The sequence below is a fragment of the Notothenia rossii genome (assembly GCF_949606895.1).
Source record: "Notothenia rossii genome assembly, chromosome: 7".
Classification (NCBI taxonomy): Eukaryota; Metazoa; Chordata; class Actinopteri; order Perciformes; family Nototheniidae; genus Notothenia; species Notothenia rossii.
In genome coordinates, this window is record NC_136905.1 from 77,365,241 (window position 1) to 77,377,728 (window position 12,488).

The window sequence follows — 12,488 nt, forward strand, 5'->3', positions numbered from 1 at the left end:
GGTAAATGTACTTAGTTACTTTACACCACTGTCAATATGTTGTGGGGATACTCAACACGACCATTGCTTCATGCAAAAATACAATTGTGGAACTCCAAAAATACTGGCATTCCTGTGTGTGTAGTCTTTGGTCACCCTCAGTTCCTGATTTAAATCAACATTTTACACATGTTTTATTTAATTTCATTAAGGCAAAGGCTTTGTACAGATCCCTTTTAAAGGATAAAAGTTTTGCCTTTTACTTTAATGAAGAAAGGGGTTTTCTGCATATCCCATTAAAAACACATGACTCATGGGTGAGGTCTATAATTATGGTAGCTGCACCAGTTCTCTCTGATGTCTCCCAAAGCTCACAATTACAACTTCACTCTTTGTTGTGCACAAGAAAAATCTAAGTCTAATTGGCAGATTTACTGTGATGAAATTTATAGCATACATTTCCAGCTCTTAAGGGAAGAAGAAAACTATTTTTTATTTTGGACTCTTTAATCTTGCACCACCCTCAGGCCAAATTGTCAACTTTGTACTAAAGAAATCTCATAATCTGATATGAAAGTTGTAAAAACTGCTCCGCTCAGTCATGCTCCCAAAGGGATACACCATTAAAAATAGTACTGACTTCATGGCTGTTCCTCTGGCGCCACCCTCAGGACAACTGTAGATGTTCCGCTCCACACTCAGGTAAGATCTCCGTCAGTATTGATCAGAATTATATAATGTTCACTTATTTCTTCAACTTTGTGGAAATGTTGGCCACCACGTATATGAACAATTTTTCTATTACACTATTACCATTCAAGACAATTACAACTTGAATATATGTAAATAAAGTAAAACAAGGAAAGAAAAAAGATCATACAAATTCAATTTAACATTTGTCAAATACACAAATGCTTTCTTTTTGGTCTTTTTTGTGTCCTCAAGTTATTTTCCTTGTCAATCTCTTATGTATTTAAAATGTTCCAATACATAAAAGGCACTGTCCAAAAAACAATATATATCCCATATTAGCATAGAACCACAGCTCTCTAGTGTTATCCTGAAGTTGAATTGTTTTGCCCAGTTTTCAATCTAACAGCCGTGCTGCACATGCGCAGATCACAGCAGATCTACGAGGCATATGATAAGAGTTAAGACAGGTGACCAGCTGTCAGAACCAGGGCTTAAAGCAAAAACAACAGTCTGCCTTTCACGTCTTGGTGCAGAGAAGTAACCTGTCTGTCTCTGGGCCCGTGAGTGTGTTTGTGTGCGCGTGTGTGTGTTGTGGGCCGGGCCATGAGACTACAGGGGTGTGTGTTCTCCTACTTCGGTAAACTCGCAGCTGGATTTCTCTCTTCAGCATCCAGCAGGAGGAAACACGTGTGTCTGCTCTCTCAGTCCGCTAATATCATGGCAGAGGAGGCGAAGAAACTGGCCGCTTATGCTGCTGTGGATAACCACGTTCAGGTACATTTAACTGTCTAAAATATATTTTAATATCACCAAATGTGTCCACCACCTCAGCCATGTGTAGTTCTCATATGCTGCATGCTAGCAGAGTTAGCTACTATACAACCAGGTTAGTTAGCCTAGCTTGCTAACTTATTCCCCTTATCTAACATGCACGGTTTGGGAGGGAATTAGCTCAGTGCTATGCATGCTTGTTCCGGGATAGTGGGCTAACTTTGTTCGGCATTAAGGACTAAATATATCAACCGTATGTTACAGCATGTGTTAGCTAATAGCAGGACGGGCAGTGTAGTTTTAACTGATTGACAGACAGAAATAAACGAGCTGACATTAGAAACAGAAGCTAGGTTGATGTAATCTACATTATACTTGCCATTTAAACTGCTATTAAACATGGTGCAATGGAAATGAAATAGAGCAGGAAATAGACCATGCATTACTGGTAATGAAATGCTGGTAGAAAGAGTGGGAACAGGTTGTCAAATAAAAAAATATCCACTACAGATCCCCATCTTGTAGGTCATGTGACACTGTATTCATTGAAACCATAAGAAAAGTATTGTCTTAAACCTAATTGTATTTGTTGAGGCAGTTGTTTCAGACTTTACCATGAATGTGTTCATGGTGTTTTGTTCTTGTTAAAACTTATTATATTAAAAGTTCCTCTTATTGTGTCCATTGCTGCTGCTCCATTTCAACACATCGACTAGCATGTTTATCTCTTGGCTTGTTGTGAAATGTTGCATCATTTTGAGATATTTTCTGTCTCTAATAGAACAACCAAGTGGTTGGAGTGGGCAGTGGATCAACCATTGTCTATGCTGTGGACAGACTAGGTGAGTAAAACCATCATGAAGTCATACTGGAGGCAGGTGATGTCTCAAAATAACACCCAAGTTATTTAGACAATAACTTGACCACCGTTATATTAAAGTTTATAATGTATCAATATAACACTTTCATTATTCTTTTTAACTGTGTGTGTGGTTTCTTCCAGCTGAGAGAGTGCGTCAGGAGAAGCTGAACATCGTGTGTGTGCCCACCTCCTTCCAGGTTGGTGTGTGATATGTAGTCTCTTACTAAGACTAGAACAACATGACATCTAATTATTTTCATCCTGGTGGCTTATTGGTACATGCACAGTATTTGTCAACAGCATGTACTGTAACATTGCGGCTTTGTTGACACACACACACACACACACACACACACACACACACACACACACACACACACACACACACACACACACACACACACTTTCTTTTTGTCGAAGATGAATACACATGGATTTGCAAGAGAAGATGAATTCATACTTACATTTCCAACATTAATAATGACTGTTTTCATGTTCTTTAAAAATACTAAATCTGAATGCAGCTTTTTGTCTCCTTTTCTCCTGGTTTTCACTTTTTTTTTTCTGTATTTCCCCCCCACAGGCTCGTCAGCTGATCCTGCAGCACGGCCTCACACTGTCGGATCTGGACAGGCACCCAGAGGTACAATGAGTTCGATAAATACATCTGAAAGAAATAGAAATGAGGAAAGGGCCACAATAAGTCAATGCTTAAACCCTGTCAGCTTGAATTGGAGCATTTTGAAAAGGATTTCTGTGAAAATGCAAAGGAATATCTAAATGGTGGAGCTTTGTTGTCTTCTGTAATACATGCCGTTCCTCCCACCCAGCTGGACGTGGCGATAGACGGAGCAGACGAGGTGGACGCAGAGCTGACGCTGATCAAAGGTGGAGGGTGAGTACAGTTTAATATACGCAGCAGAACTTAGCCTCTCCTCTGGTTTCTGTCTCACTCTCGCCCTCTTGTCTCTCAGCGGCTGCCTGACTCAGGAGAAGATCGTAGCCGGCTGTGCTAAACATTTCGTCGTCATCGCAGACTACAGGTTTGTATTTGCTAGTTTAACTCAACAAAATAAGTATATTATAAATATCTGTATAGGCTGTTTTCTCTAAATAGATTTTTTCCTTACACTATTAGGACTTACAACACAATATTTTACAGTTTCCTTCCTATCTATATTCTGAAATATATCTTTTTTTACAGAGATTTGTACTTTTATCTTGTATAGCCTGATCTATATAACTTTTTTTTTTGTCCAAAGAATGTTGAAAATGTACAGTTGTAGAGTATTTTCAATGTATGGAGTAATGTAAAGAGATATCCACAAATCCCTCTTTTAAAAACCTTTGACCTGAACACATCAACACAGTGAATGAAGACTTTTGAACCTGCTTTTAACCAATGTTCAGATGAAAGTTTCGTTAATATATCATATTTGCACATTATAATTTAATAAGAAAATGCTTAATTTGCATTTTCAAATATCAGAAAATGTATAGTAAAAGAAAATATTGTCGCAATGTAACATCATTTGGGGAAATTTCATGGTGATTTCTACCTTCTTTTTTTTTTTTTTTTTCCAGGAAGGACTCCAAGGCTCTGGGCCAGCAGTGGAAGAAGGGAGTTCCCATCGAGGTGATCCCCATGGCGTACGTCCCCGTCTCCAGGGCGATAGCCAAGCGCTTCGGAGGGGAGGCCAACTTGCGGATGGCTGTCAGTAAAGCGGTGAGTGGACGATTCTCTGTCCCTTCTCTATCCCACATTTTTTGTGCTCTCTTCAGAGACCTCCAGTTTCTTCTTTTCACTCACAGCTTTTCTTTAGGTTGTCCTTTAGTACATTTCTGATATCTTTAATGAACCTTAGCCTGTCCAATCACTGCAGTGTGTGCTAAACCAGATTATTTGCAGCTATCTCAATTCAATTCAAAACCTTTATTTACCCAGGTGGAATCCCATTGAGATCATTGATCTCTTTTTCAAAGGAGACATGCAGCAGTAGGTTCCACATGAAGACATAAAAACATAAACAACAGAACAACAAAAAGACAGCAACAATTACAGGGATTACAATGTACATATCTATCCACATGTACAGGTACCAACAGCATCTGATTGTGTAGCATCCAACCGATTGAAATGTTAATACACCCTCCTGCACTCGTGTGTGAGAAGTTACCTGTGGAGTGTGTGACCTCTAGTAGCACTCTGGAGCCTTTTTCTCCCATGTGCACGCTGGTGTCGTAACTTGCATGTCTACCTGAGGCCTCACACTATCAGGCTAATCTATAAGTGGTGGTCGGTGCCTAAATATGATGCAATGTGCAGGCAAAGGTGGACAATAAAAAGACTGCAACGTACAGTACGTGTGGATATAAAGAATGTATGCTTTTAAAAGGCTTAAATAATGGGCTTTGAAAATGTTTTTGTGGAAGGAAATGCCTTCATCGCATTTGTCAGAAACCCTGAATGTAAGATACACTTGTTTGTTCTCAAAAACCGCCACAGGGCACATCTAAGGAAAGGTTTCTGTGGAAAGTGTTGTCCTCAGGAAAGTTTGTGCTGAAAGCGAAATGACAAATGCACTGTATCTGCCTCTTTAACGGGCTGCAGTAGAGTATACAGTTAATGATTTACTTTGTCCTCAGTCCTTAATTTGAACAACATCCAGCAGGAGACAGAGTCTGTTCCTGTTCGTCATGGTTGTGTTATTCCTTCTGACTGCTGAGGCTGGAAGCTGTTTGTGTGCTAATGAGTCCCGGCCTCCATGATCACAGACGTGTTATCTAATCAACATTAGCCTCACAGTTACACAATCACCTAAAGACAAACGTCAGGCCACACGGCGATGCTTTTCTAACTGGAAAACCTTTGGAAAGCTTAAGGTGAAGGAATGTGTCAACTCTGTTTATTAAGGCTCTGGAATTATCTGGACAAAATCAGCTTTCAGTCTGAGTAATAAATTGTTCAACATCAAAAAAAAAGTTTTCTTGTTGAACTAAGTCATGGTCACTCTATATAATCTCGTGAATACTTATTTATGACAACATTTTAGTTGTGTGTGCATTTTATTTTTAGTGTTATAAACACATTCCTCTCTTATGAACTTTCCTCACAGCCTTCATGGTGTTACTTTGCAATTTAAACAAATAAACCAACATGTTGTGTGTTTGTGTCTCAGGGTCCTGTGGTCACTGACAACAGTAACTTCATCCTGGACTGGAAGTTTGAGCGCGCTGAGAACTGGAAGGAAGTGAACACGGCGATCAAGATGATCCCAGGTGAGGAGCTGCCTCTTGGTTTGTCAAAGGGAAAGTTTAAAATACATATTGTACCTGTAGTCTCTTTTATCAATCTAGATCAGCGGTTTTCAAAGTGTGATGCGCGCCTCCCCTGGGGGGCGCCAGAGAGCTTCAGGGGAGGCGCAGCGTGAGAAAAAGATAACGAGAAACAGTGAAATCTAGCTCGTTAACTTCTGCTAACTTTATGCGAGCGGCAACATGGATTGATCTTTAGTGAAGTTACCTAAAGTGAGAGAGGAGACAGCGTCTGGCAGAAAAGGTGTGTCACTTTTGGCTGTCTGTGGAGAGCGAGTTCCCCCACCTCGCCAAAAAGGCTGTAAAAGTGCTCATTCCCTTCACCTCCACCTACCTGTGTGAGTGCGGGTTTTCCGCATTGACTAGACCCTCCAGAAAAACGCGGGCAAAAATCCTTGATTATGCGATTAAACATGCGGGGTTTTTATGCGGTGAAATGGCGAGAAGTTGCGAAATATGCTAAATATGCGGGAAAAAAGAATAACAATTTTTTTAAATATTGGGCTGTCTTATTTATTCTCTCTCACACACAACCTGCCACTAACGTTAAACCCCTTTACTATTCAATTAAACACATTCAATGTTTATTTACTGTAAAAGCAATTGGGCTATTTTAATCTCACACACACACACACACACACACACACACACACACACACACACACACACTTCTCCGCTTCATTCTGTTTTCATTTACTCGTTCGTTATCTGACCAGCTTCAATCTTGTAGGCTACTAACTTCGTTTCTTGTAGCCCTCGAAAGGGTTTTGGAGGTTGATCCCTCGGTTAACGTGAGTTGTTTGGCTTTCTTGTTCGCAGCAGCAGAAAGCATTTTCGAATGTTTGAATGAATCAAAGTGGGTCGTCACCGTCGATTTTCTCTTATGCTCCAACACACAGTTGCACGGGGTGCAGAATAGTTTCCCCCCACTTTTTGCCCGGTCTTTAGTCGAAATGTTCTCGGTAAATGAGATGGATTAGATTTTTTCCTCTTGGTGTTTTCTCTATCGTGTGAGCTCCACACGTTCACTCTATACAGTGTTGTTTACATTCTGTGATGCGCGAGCTGATGACGTCAAGACGAGTTAACTTTTTTTTCTTCTCAACTTTGTGTGGAAAAATGCGGGGATTATGCGGCCTTTTGATAAATATGTGGCCTTTTACAAATCTGCGCCATTTTGCTGATTATGCGGTAAATTCTGCAATCGCAGAATCGCGTTTTTCTGGAGGGTCTAATTGACTTTGATCAAAAGCAAGTGCCGGTCAAGGCTGCAGCCAGAGGATGATCTGCCTTTATTCCTGTCTACATTGCTACTACGTGGCTGTTCTTATGTTCTCTGAGGGGAGGCTCACCTTCCCACACTTTGAAAACCCCTGATCTAAATGAATGTGAGTTGGACTGTGTTGGATATTTTTCAAAACGGCAACAAAAATGTGGTGTACTCTAAATACACACTCTTAAAATACTTACTTTTAAATACAGTCCATGTTGCGAACAGTTTTCCTGCAAGAATGATTTCCTTTTTACCAAATTAGGACCTCACTAGTATGACTGCGCATCAGGAAGTGATCAACTACTCCTTGGCAAGAGACTTGTAACAAAGACATTAATATGAATGAAGTACTAAGCATCCATAAGGAAGACTGGGGAAAGTGTTGTTTGTGTTTTGACTCTGTGTGTGTGTCCTCTGCAGGTGTGGTGGAGACGGGGCTTTTCGTCGGCATGGCGGAACGAGCGTACTTTGGGATGGAGGATGGAACCGTGCAGGTGCGAGACCCTGCAGTCAACTGAGGGGTTTGATCACTTTCACTGTCGACCCTCCGCTAGACAGACCTCACTTTACCCACAAGTGCCGTGGTTTTGATTTAGAGCCGCTCTCAGTGTTTGGACTGAGCTGCTCCTCCTGCAGAACTGGATTAAACTCACACACACACACACACACACACACACACACACACACACACACCTCAGAACACTCGGGCTTTCTCATCCAGCAAGTGGTGCTTCTGACACTGTGAGCTTTAAAGTGCCTGATGAGTCAAATCGAGTGCTTCTGATTATTGATTATATGTTCTTTGTTTGGCCTTCTGTTCTCACTATTGACTCTTCCTGTAATGAACGTGTTTGAGTGGATGTCTGCAGAGCTGTGGTGAATCATTGCACCTCTGCAAAATGAAACTACGATGTGCCTTGAGATTATATTATAAGTCTTATTAAAGTAATTCTGCTCAATCCTACACCAAACGATTTGCCATCTGCTAGCATGCAGTAGATGCATTGTCATCAGTCAGAAAGCTGATATGCCTTGAAGTCTTTTTGTTTAATTAGATCAGAAAAAGAGTAATATGAACTCTTACCCACAACATCGAAAAGTTACACTCTTTCATTAAATGAATTTCAGTAATTAATATGCTAATTTGAACCGAAAAAGCTCTAAACATTAATGAGCTCTTTGGTAATTTAGGGACACCCTGTGGTGCAGCTATGAAGCTTCCATTATTTAATTATCGTGTTAGCGACACAATACAGTGTCACCAAAACACATTATAACGCAGAGGCAGGTGGTGATAAATATAGAGTGGATGCCGCTTGCTTCTAACAGACATTTCAACACATGGTTTGACAGATGTAACAAAGAACGGGTACCCTATAAGTAGAAGATGTCAAAGGGCAGGGAACCTCTGCACAGACGAGGTGAAAAACCACCAACCAAAAGACAACGTGAATTCACCTCTTTATTTCCAAGGCATGCACTTCCTGTTTCTTCTCTGGAACATGTTCTTCTTAAAATGACAGCAGCATCAACGTTATTTCCGTGTCTCAGTGTAACTGAAGCTCCTGGTGTGGCATGTTTCATTTCATTTGTAACAGTGATACAAATGTTTTATCATCTTAGGCATCCAACTGTACTCAGCAACATTTTTACATCATCCTCTCTAGGAGTTGTACTTATTTGAGAGTTCCGGACCACTGTGCAGGTTAAACGGCTGTAAAATAACATGCACATTTTTACCTTAAAACGACACCATTATGTGACCTGATATTCCTTCTTAAAGGGATGTTTACCAGAGCTGGTTTCAGATTCTGCCTCTATGTTTAAATGTGTTTATTTCACTTGTCAGAGTGGTACGTGCTCATTATGGAAGTTATTCTCCTTGGCTTTTGAAACGTGTAATACCAACTGCTGCCGTGGATTTCCTGAGTGAAGAAAGTTTGAGAAATAGTTGCAGTTCGTTCTGACTTCTAACAGCCGTACATTTACACTTCAGTCAGCAGAGGTAAAGGCTGCAGCCTCTCTGTTAAACAAACACACGCTGAATGTTGTGCATGTACAGTACATCCCTTCACTCTGTTTGCTCTTCTTGTGCCTGCATGTCACTTACGTTACATTTCTTATGCCTTACATCAGCCATCTGCTCACAGGAGGTCTGGTGCCATCAACTTAATGTTAAATACAGCTATAGAGGGACGTGCAACATGCTGAGGTAATGATGATGGGCAGTTATGATATAAAATGGTCACACATAATTGTTATAGAGCTCAAATGTAAACCAACAGCAGTAAAATCACATTTGATGTGCCTTGGCATGCCAAAGCAATAGAACAGTCAGTTTTATTACTTAATGGCTACATCTATTGACGTAGCTGATCAAGTTGTTGGACTAACGGCCATCTACAATCAATGCTTCATTTAGTTGAAAATAAAAAATACTTTGAATTTGTTTCAAAAACACTGCTATCCGCTTTCCCTCAAAAGATATTCAGCAGCTTATCATTCCTTTTCTTAAAAATAAAGTGGTGAAGTTGTCTTTCCAATGAAAATACTTTACTGTCCAGTACAACCACCATTTGTTTAAAAATTGTGCCAATTTGTCATGTTCATTTCCATATGATGTATTTTATTTTGAAATGCAGATTTTCACTCTGCTTTTGCCTTACACTTTATTTTTGTATGTCAATGTTTATATAAACATATATATAAATGTTTTGCTCTGAGAGATTTAACATGATGTAATCAGGCAAAGCTACGTGTCTTTATAGAACTATGCTTAGGTATGTGGCATCAAATGTTATTCTGGCGTAATTCTACTCATCAGTGAAATGGATGTGAATTACTTAGAGGATACCTTAACTGAACAGATAATCTGTGGCCCAGTTTGGCTCCAAGTTGTACACCATGTTTTGGATATGTTTGCACCAGCATTTCTCTTATTCCTTTACCAATTGACTGCAATGGTGATATGGCTGTGAATGTACTATTTTCTTTGTCAAACAATACAGAAACATAATAACAGTATGCCTCTTTGTTTTTATTTCTGATGATTCTCTGAAAATGCAATATTTATCATTCTGTGGTGGAACAACTTGGCAACACAATTGAAAATAATCGTCATTTATTTGGGTGTCAAACCTCCACTTGTTTTAGCTTTGCACACTGATTGCAAACTCAATATATCTGCAACTCAAGACTGACGGGACATCTTTATGGTGCCGTTCTTCCTTATGGTCACTTGGGGGCGCTAGAAATGCAAGAGCTGTGTTTTGCACAGTGTAAACTGGGTTCACATTTTAAGTCTATATCACCCAGAAATAAAACTTGTGTAAAAAACATCATACATGCATTAAGCAATGATGGGTACATATGCTTTATGACACTTTGAAAATAACTGAAACTAGCTGTGATACCTATTTATAAAATCACAACTCAAGATATTGCAGGCTTCTTGGCTGGAATGCAGCTTTACATGAGGTTACATTTTGAAAATGCACTCCTTAACGCGTTCATATGCTTTTACAGGCTTTAAGTCATAGCCCTGCCTGTTTGTTCATCTGACATTGAAAACAAAACTCGTGATCAGGAACAGGAAACGTACATCCTCTACAGTGAGCCACGTTGATGCTTTCCATGATGCTCTTTTATGTCGGATGTCTTGACAACTGCTTGTGAATGACAGCTGAAATGTCGAATGTAACGCTTACGTTCCGTCAACGAGGGTAAAGTCGACCAATAGCGCTGTTGCTTATCATTATTGTCTCTCTCATTGGACGAACTACGACACATCCCACCAATCACATTTCTACCACAGGATTCGCCATCGGGGATTTTTTTGCGTCACCTTTTGCTCTCGTTGCTAGTGCGCCTGCGTCGTTTTGACAAACACTTGATTAGCCAATGAAATTGACTGTTTGGGGGGCTGAAACATTCTGAGCCCGCCTCCTTGAGTGCCAGTTCTCTGATACAATCATGTTCTGCTTAGTATGCGACTATACGTGATTGATAGCCAACAACCCAATGAGAAACGGTGGCATGTTTTTTTTACCGAATGTAGCGAGTTCACTATCCAATCCCAGTGTAGAAACAAGGCGGGACTTAGCGTTACTAAGGCAAGACTTGTGTCAAGTATAAAGGGAATAACATGGTGTCCCAGTGGCTGTTTATGTTTACTAAAGAACAGATTGAGAAGGGCGTCTTGCAAGAAAGAACGGAGTTTTGTTTGTAGTTTTACCGGTTGTTGTTTTTTGCACTTTTTATGTTAAGATTTACAAGGCCAGTGGCATGTAAATCTCATACTTCACTAATGTGCCAGTCTTACAAATGGAAAGGGGGCTTCACTTTGGAAACGTGAGCATTTCCCTGGTGCTCCTGCTATTGCTAAACGCGCTCATCGGATTTGGGACTTCTCAAGCTCCGGGCTCCGCAACCGGCAGGGAGCCACAGTTCTCCACCCGGGGTTCAGCTTCGACCTCGGGGGATGAAGATGGTGCAAGAGCCATGGAGCGGAGAAGCTTGGAGAACGTTGGCCCCCCGGTCATTGTAGCAGAGGTTACCGTTGAAGATGATGACAACGGGTCGGCTGGGGAGACCGACGAATCATTCGGAGACAGTAACGGAAACATCCAACCGACAAGGTAATTCAAACTAATACGCCTAACGGACAGCTAGCCACAAGACACCCATTATCGTACACATGACACGTGTAACGTTATTTAACAACTGCAAAAATGTTACCAAAATGACAAATAAACACAATTAAGGCATCAAGAAGTGTCTATTTGTCATTAAGATTCCTTAAAACCATGCATTTAACAGTTGTTGAGCTACCTAACTTACAGTCTCGTGTTTGACAAGTATTCCTTCGCTGTGGCACTGCGCTCAAAACTTGTTGTGGTTGTGTTTGTTCCCCCGACTTAAAACCCCATTATAACTCTTTTTATCCCAACTCTTCTCCCAATATCACCTTTAAATAATTGTGGAACAATTGCTTTGCGGTGCTACAGAACTGTCATAGAATACATCTTGAAAATCACAGTAATGACTAGCGAGTTTGACTTATTTTCCGGTTGTTTTGATTGAAGTTTGAATGGCGTCTGTTGAAAAGAAGGAAAAACCCCATGTAATACGCGAGTAACTAGTACTAGCAACTTTAACTTGTCACTTGTGTTTATTTTTCAAACTATTTATTGTAGGTTGTTAAAATTATTTTTGGAAGTATATAACAGTACAGTTATGTTTATTCAGCTTGGCATGTCAGGGAAAAACACCCTCCTGTTTATCAAATCAGAAAGTGTCTACCAAAGTGTCCACCTTGAAACTGAGACATGTTCTGAACTGTCATATGTTGGATGTTGTTTTGGTTTCTTGGTACGTTATGATCTTGCTCTGTGAATCAAAACTCTTGGAGTCCACAGATCAAATACATTCACAACTGCAGTTCATTCATTTTATGTGAAAATGCAAATATCTAAAATAGGTGTGATGTTATGAGCAGCACCATGTCTGCTTTGTTTCCGGTTGTTTTTGTCACATTTGCTTTTCACATTCACTCGTCAGTTAGCACTGTGGAAGTTAAATTGCTTTCCCTTTATT

The 12,488-nt window shown here is 40.2% G+C and overlaps 2 protein-coding genes across 2 annotated transcripts in view; both read left to right on the forward strand.

Annotated features, from left to right (window-relative positions):
- The first annotated feature begins 1,115 nt into the window (after window positions 1-1,115).
- Window positions 1,116-9,914, forward strand: rpia (ribose 5-phosphate isomerase A (ribose 5-phosphate epimerase)). Its single transcript, XM_079693848.1, has 9 exons — window positions 1,116-1,446; window positions 2,225-2,285; window positions 2,447-2,502; window positions 2,889-2,948; window positions 3,136-3,200; window positions 3,280-3,348; window positions 3,890-4,031; window positions 5,485-5,584; window positions 7,314-9,914. The coding sequence occupies exons 1-9, from the start codon at window positions 1,276-1,278 to the stop codon at window positions 7,409-7,411; spliced, it is 822 nt and encodes a 273-aa protein (XP_079549974.1). The 5' UTR covers window positions 1,116-1,275; the 3' UTR covers window positions 7,412-9,914.
- Window positions 9,915-10,988: 1,074 nt separating this feature from the next.
- The window catches only part of eif2ak3 (eukaryotic translation initiation factor 2-alpha kinase 3), a 29,350-nt gene continuing 27,850 nt past the window's right edge, over window positions 10,989-12,488 (forward strand). The window contains exon 1 of the mRNA XM_079641238.1: window positions 10,989-11,530. Within this exon, the coding sequence (XP_079497364.1) occupies window positions 11,217-11,530 (314 nt within the window). The 5' untranslated portion in view covers window positions 10,989-11,216. The remainder of the gene's footprint in view (window positions 11,531-12,488) is intronic.

What these genes read in the sequence shown, in the direction of transcription:
- rpia (XM_079693848.1), top strand. Translation starts at nt 1,276, where the DNA reads ATGAGACTACAGGGGTGTGTGTTCTCCTACTTCGGTAAACTCGCAGCT. An exon ending in ACGCTGATCAAAGGTGGAGG is followed by an intron (nt 3,201 to 3,279) that starts GTGAGTACAGTT and finishes CTTGTCTCTCAG; the next exon opens with CGGCTGCCTGACTCAGGAGA. An exon ending in GTCGTCATCGCAGACTACAG is followed by an intron (nt 3,349 to 3,889) that starts GTTTGTATTTGC and finishes TTTTTTTTCCAG; the next exon opens with GAAGGACTCCAAGGCTCTGG.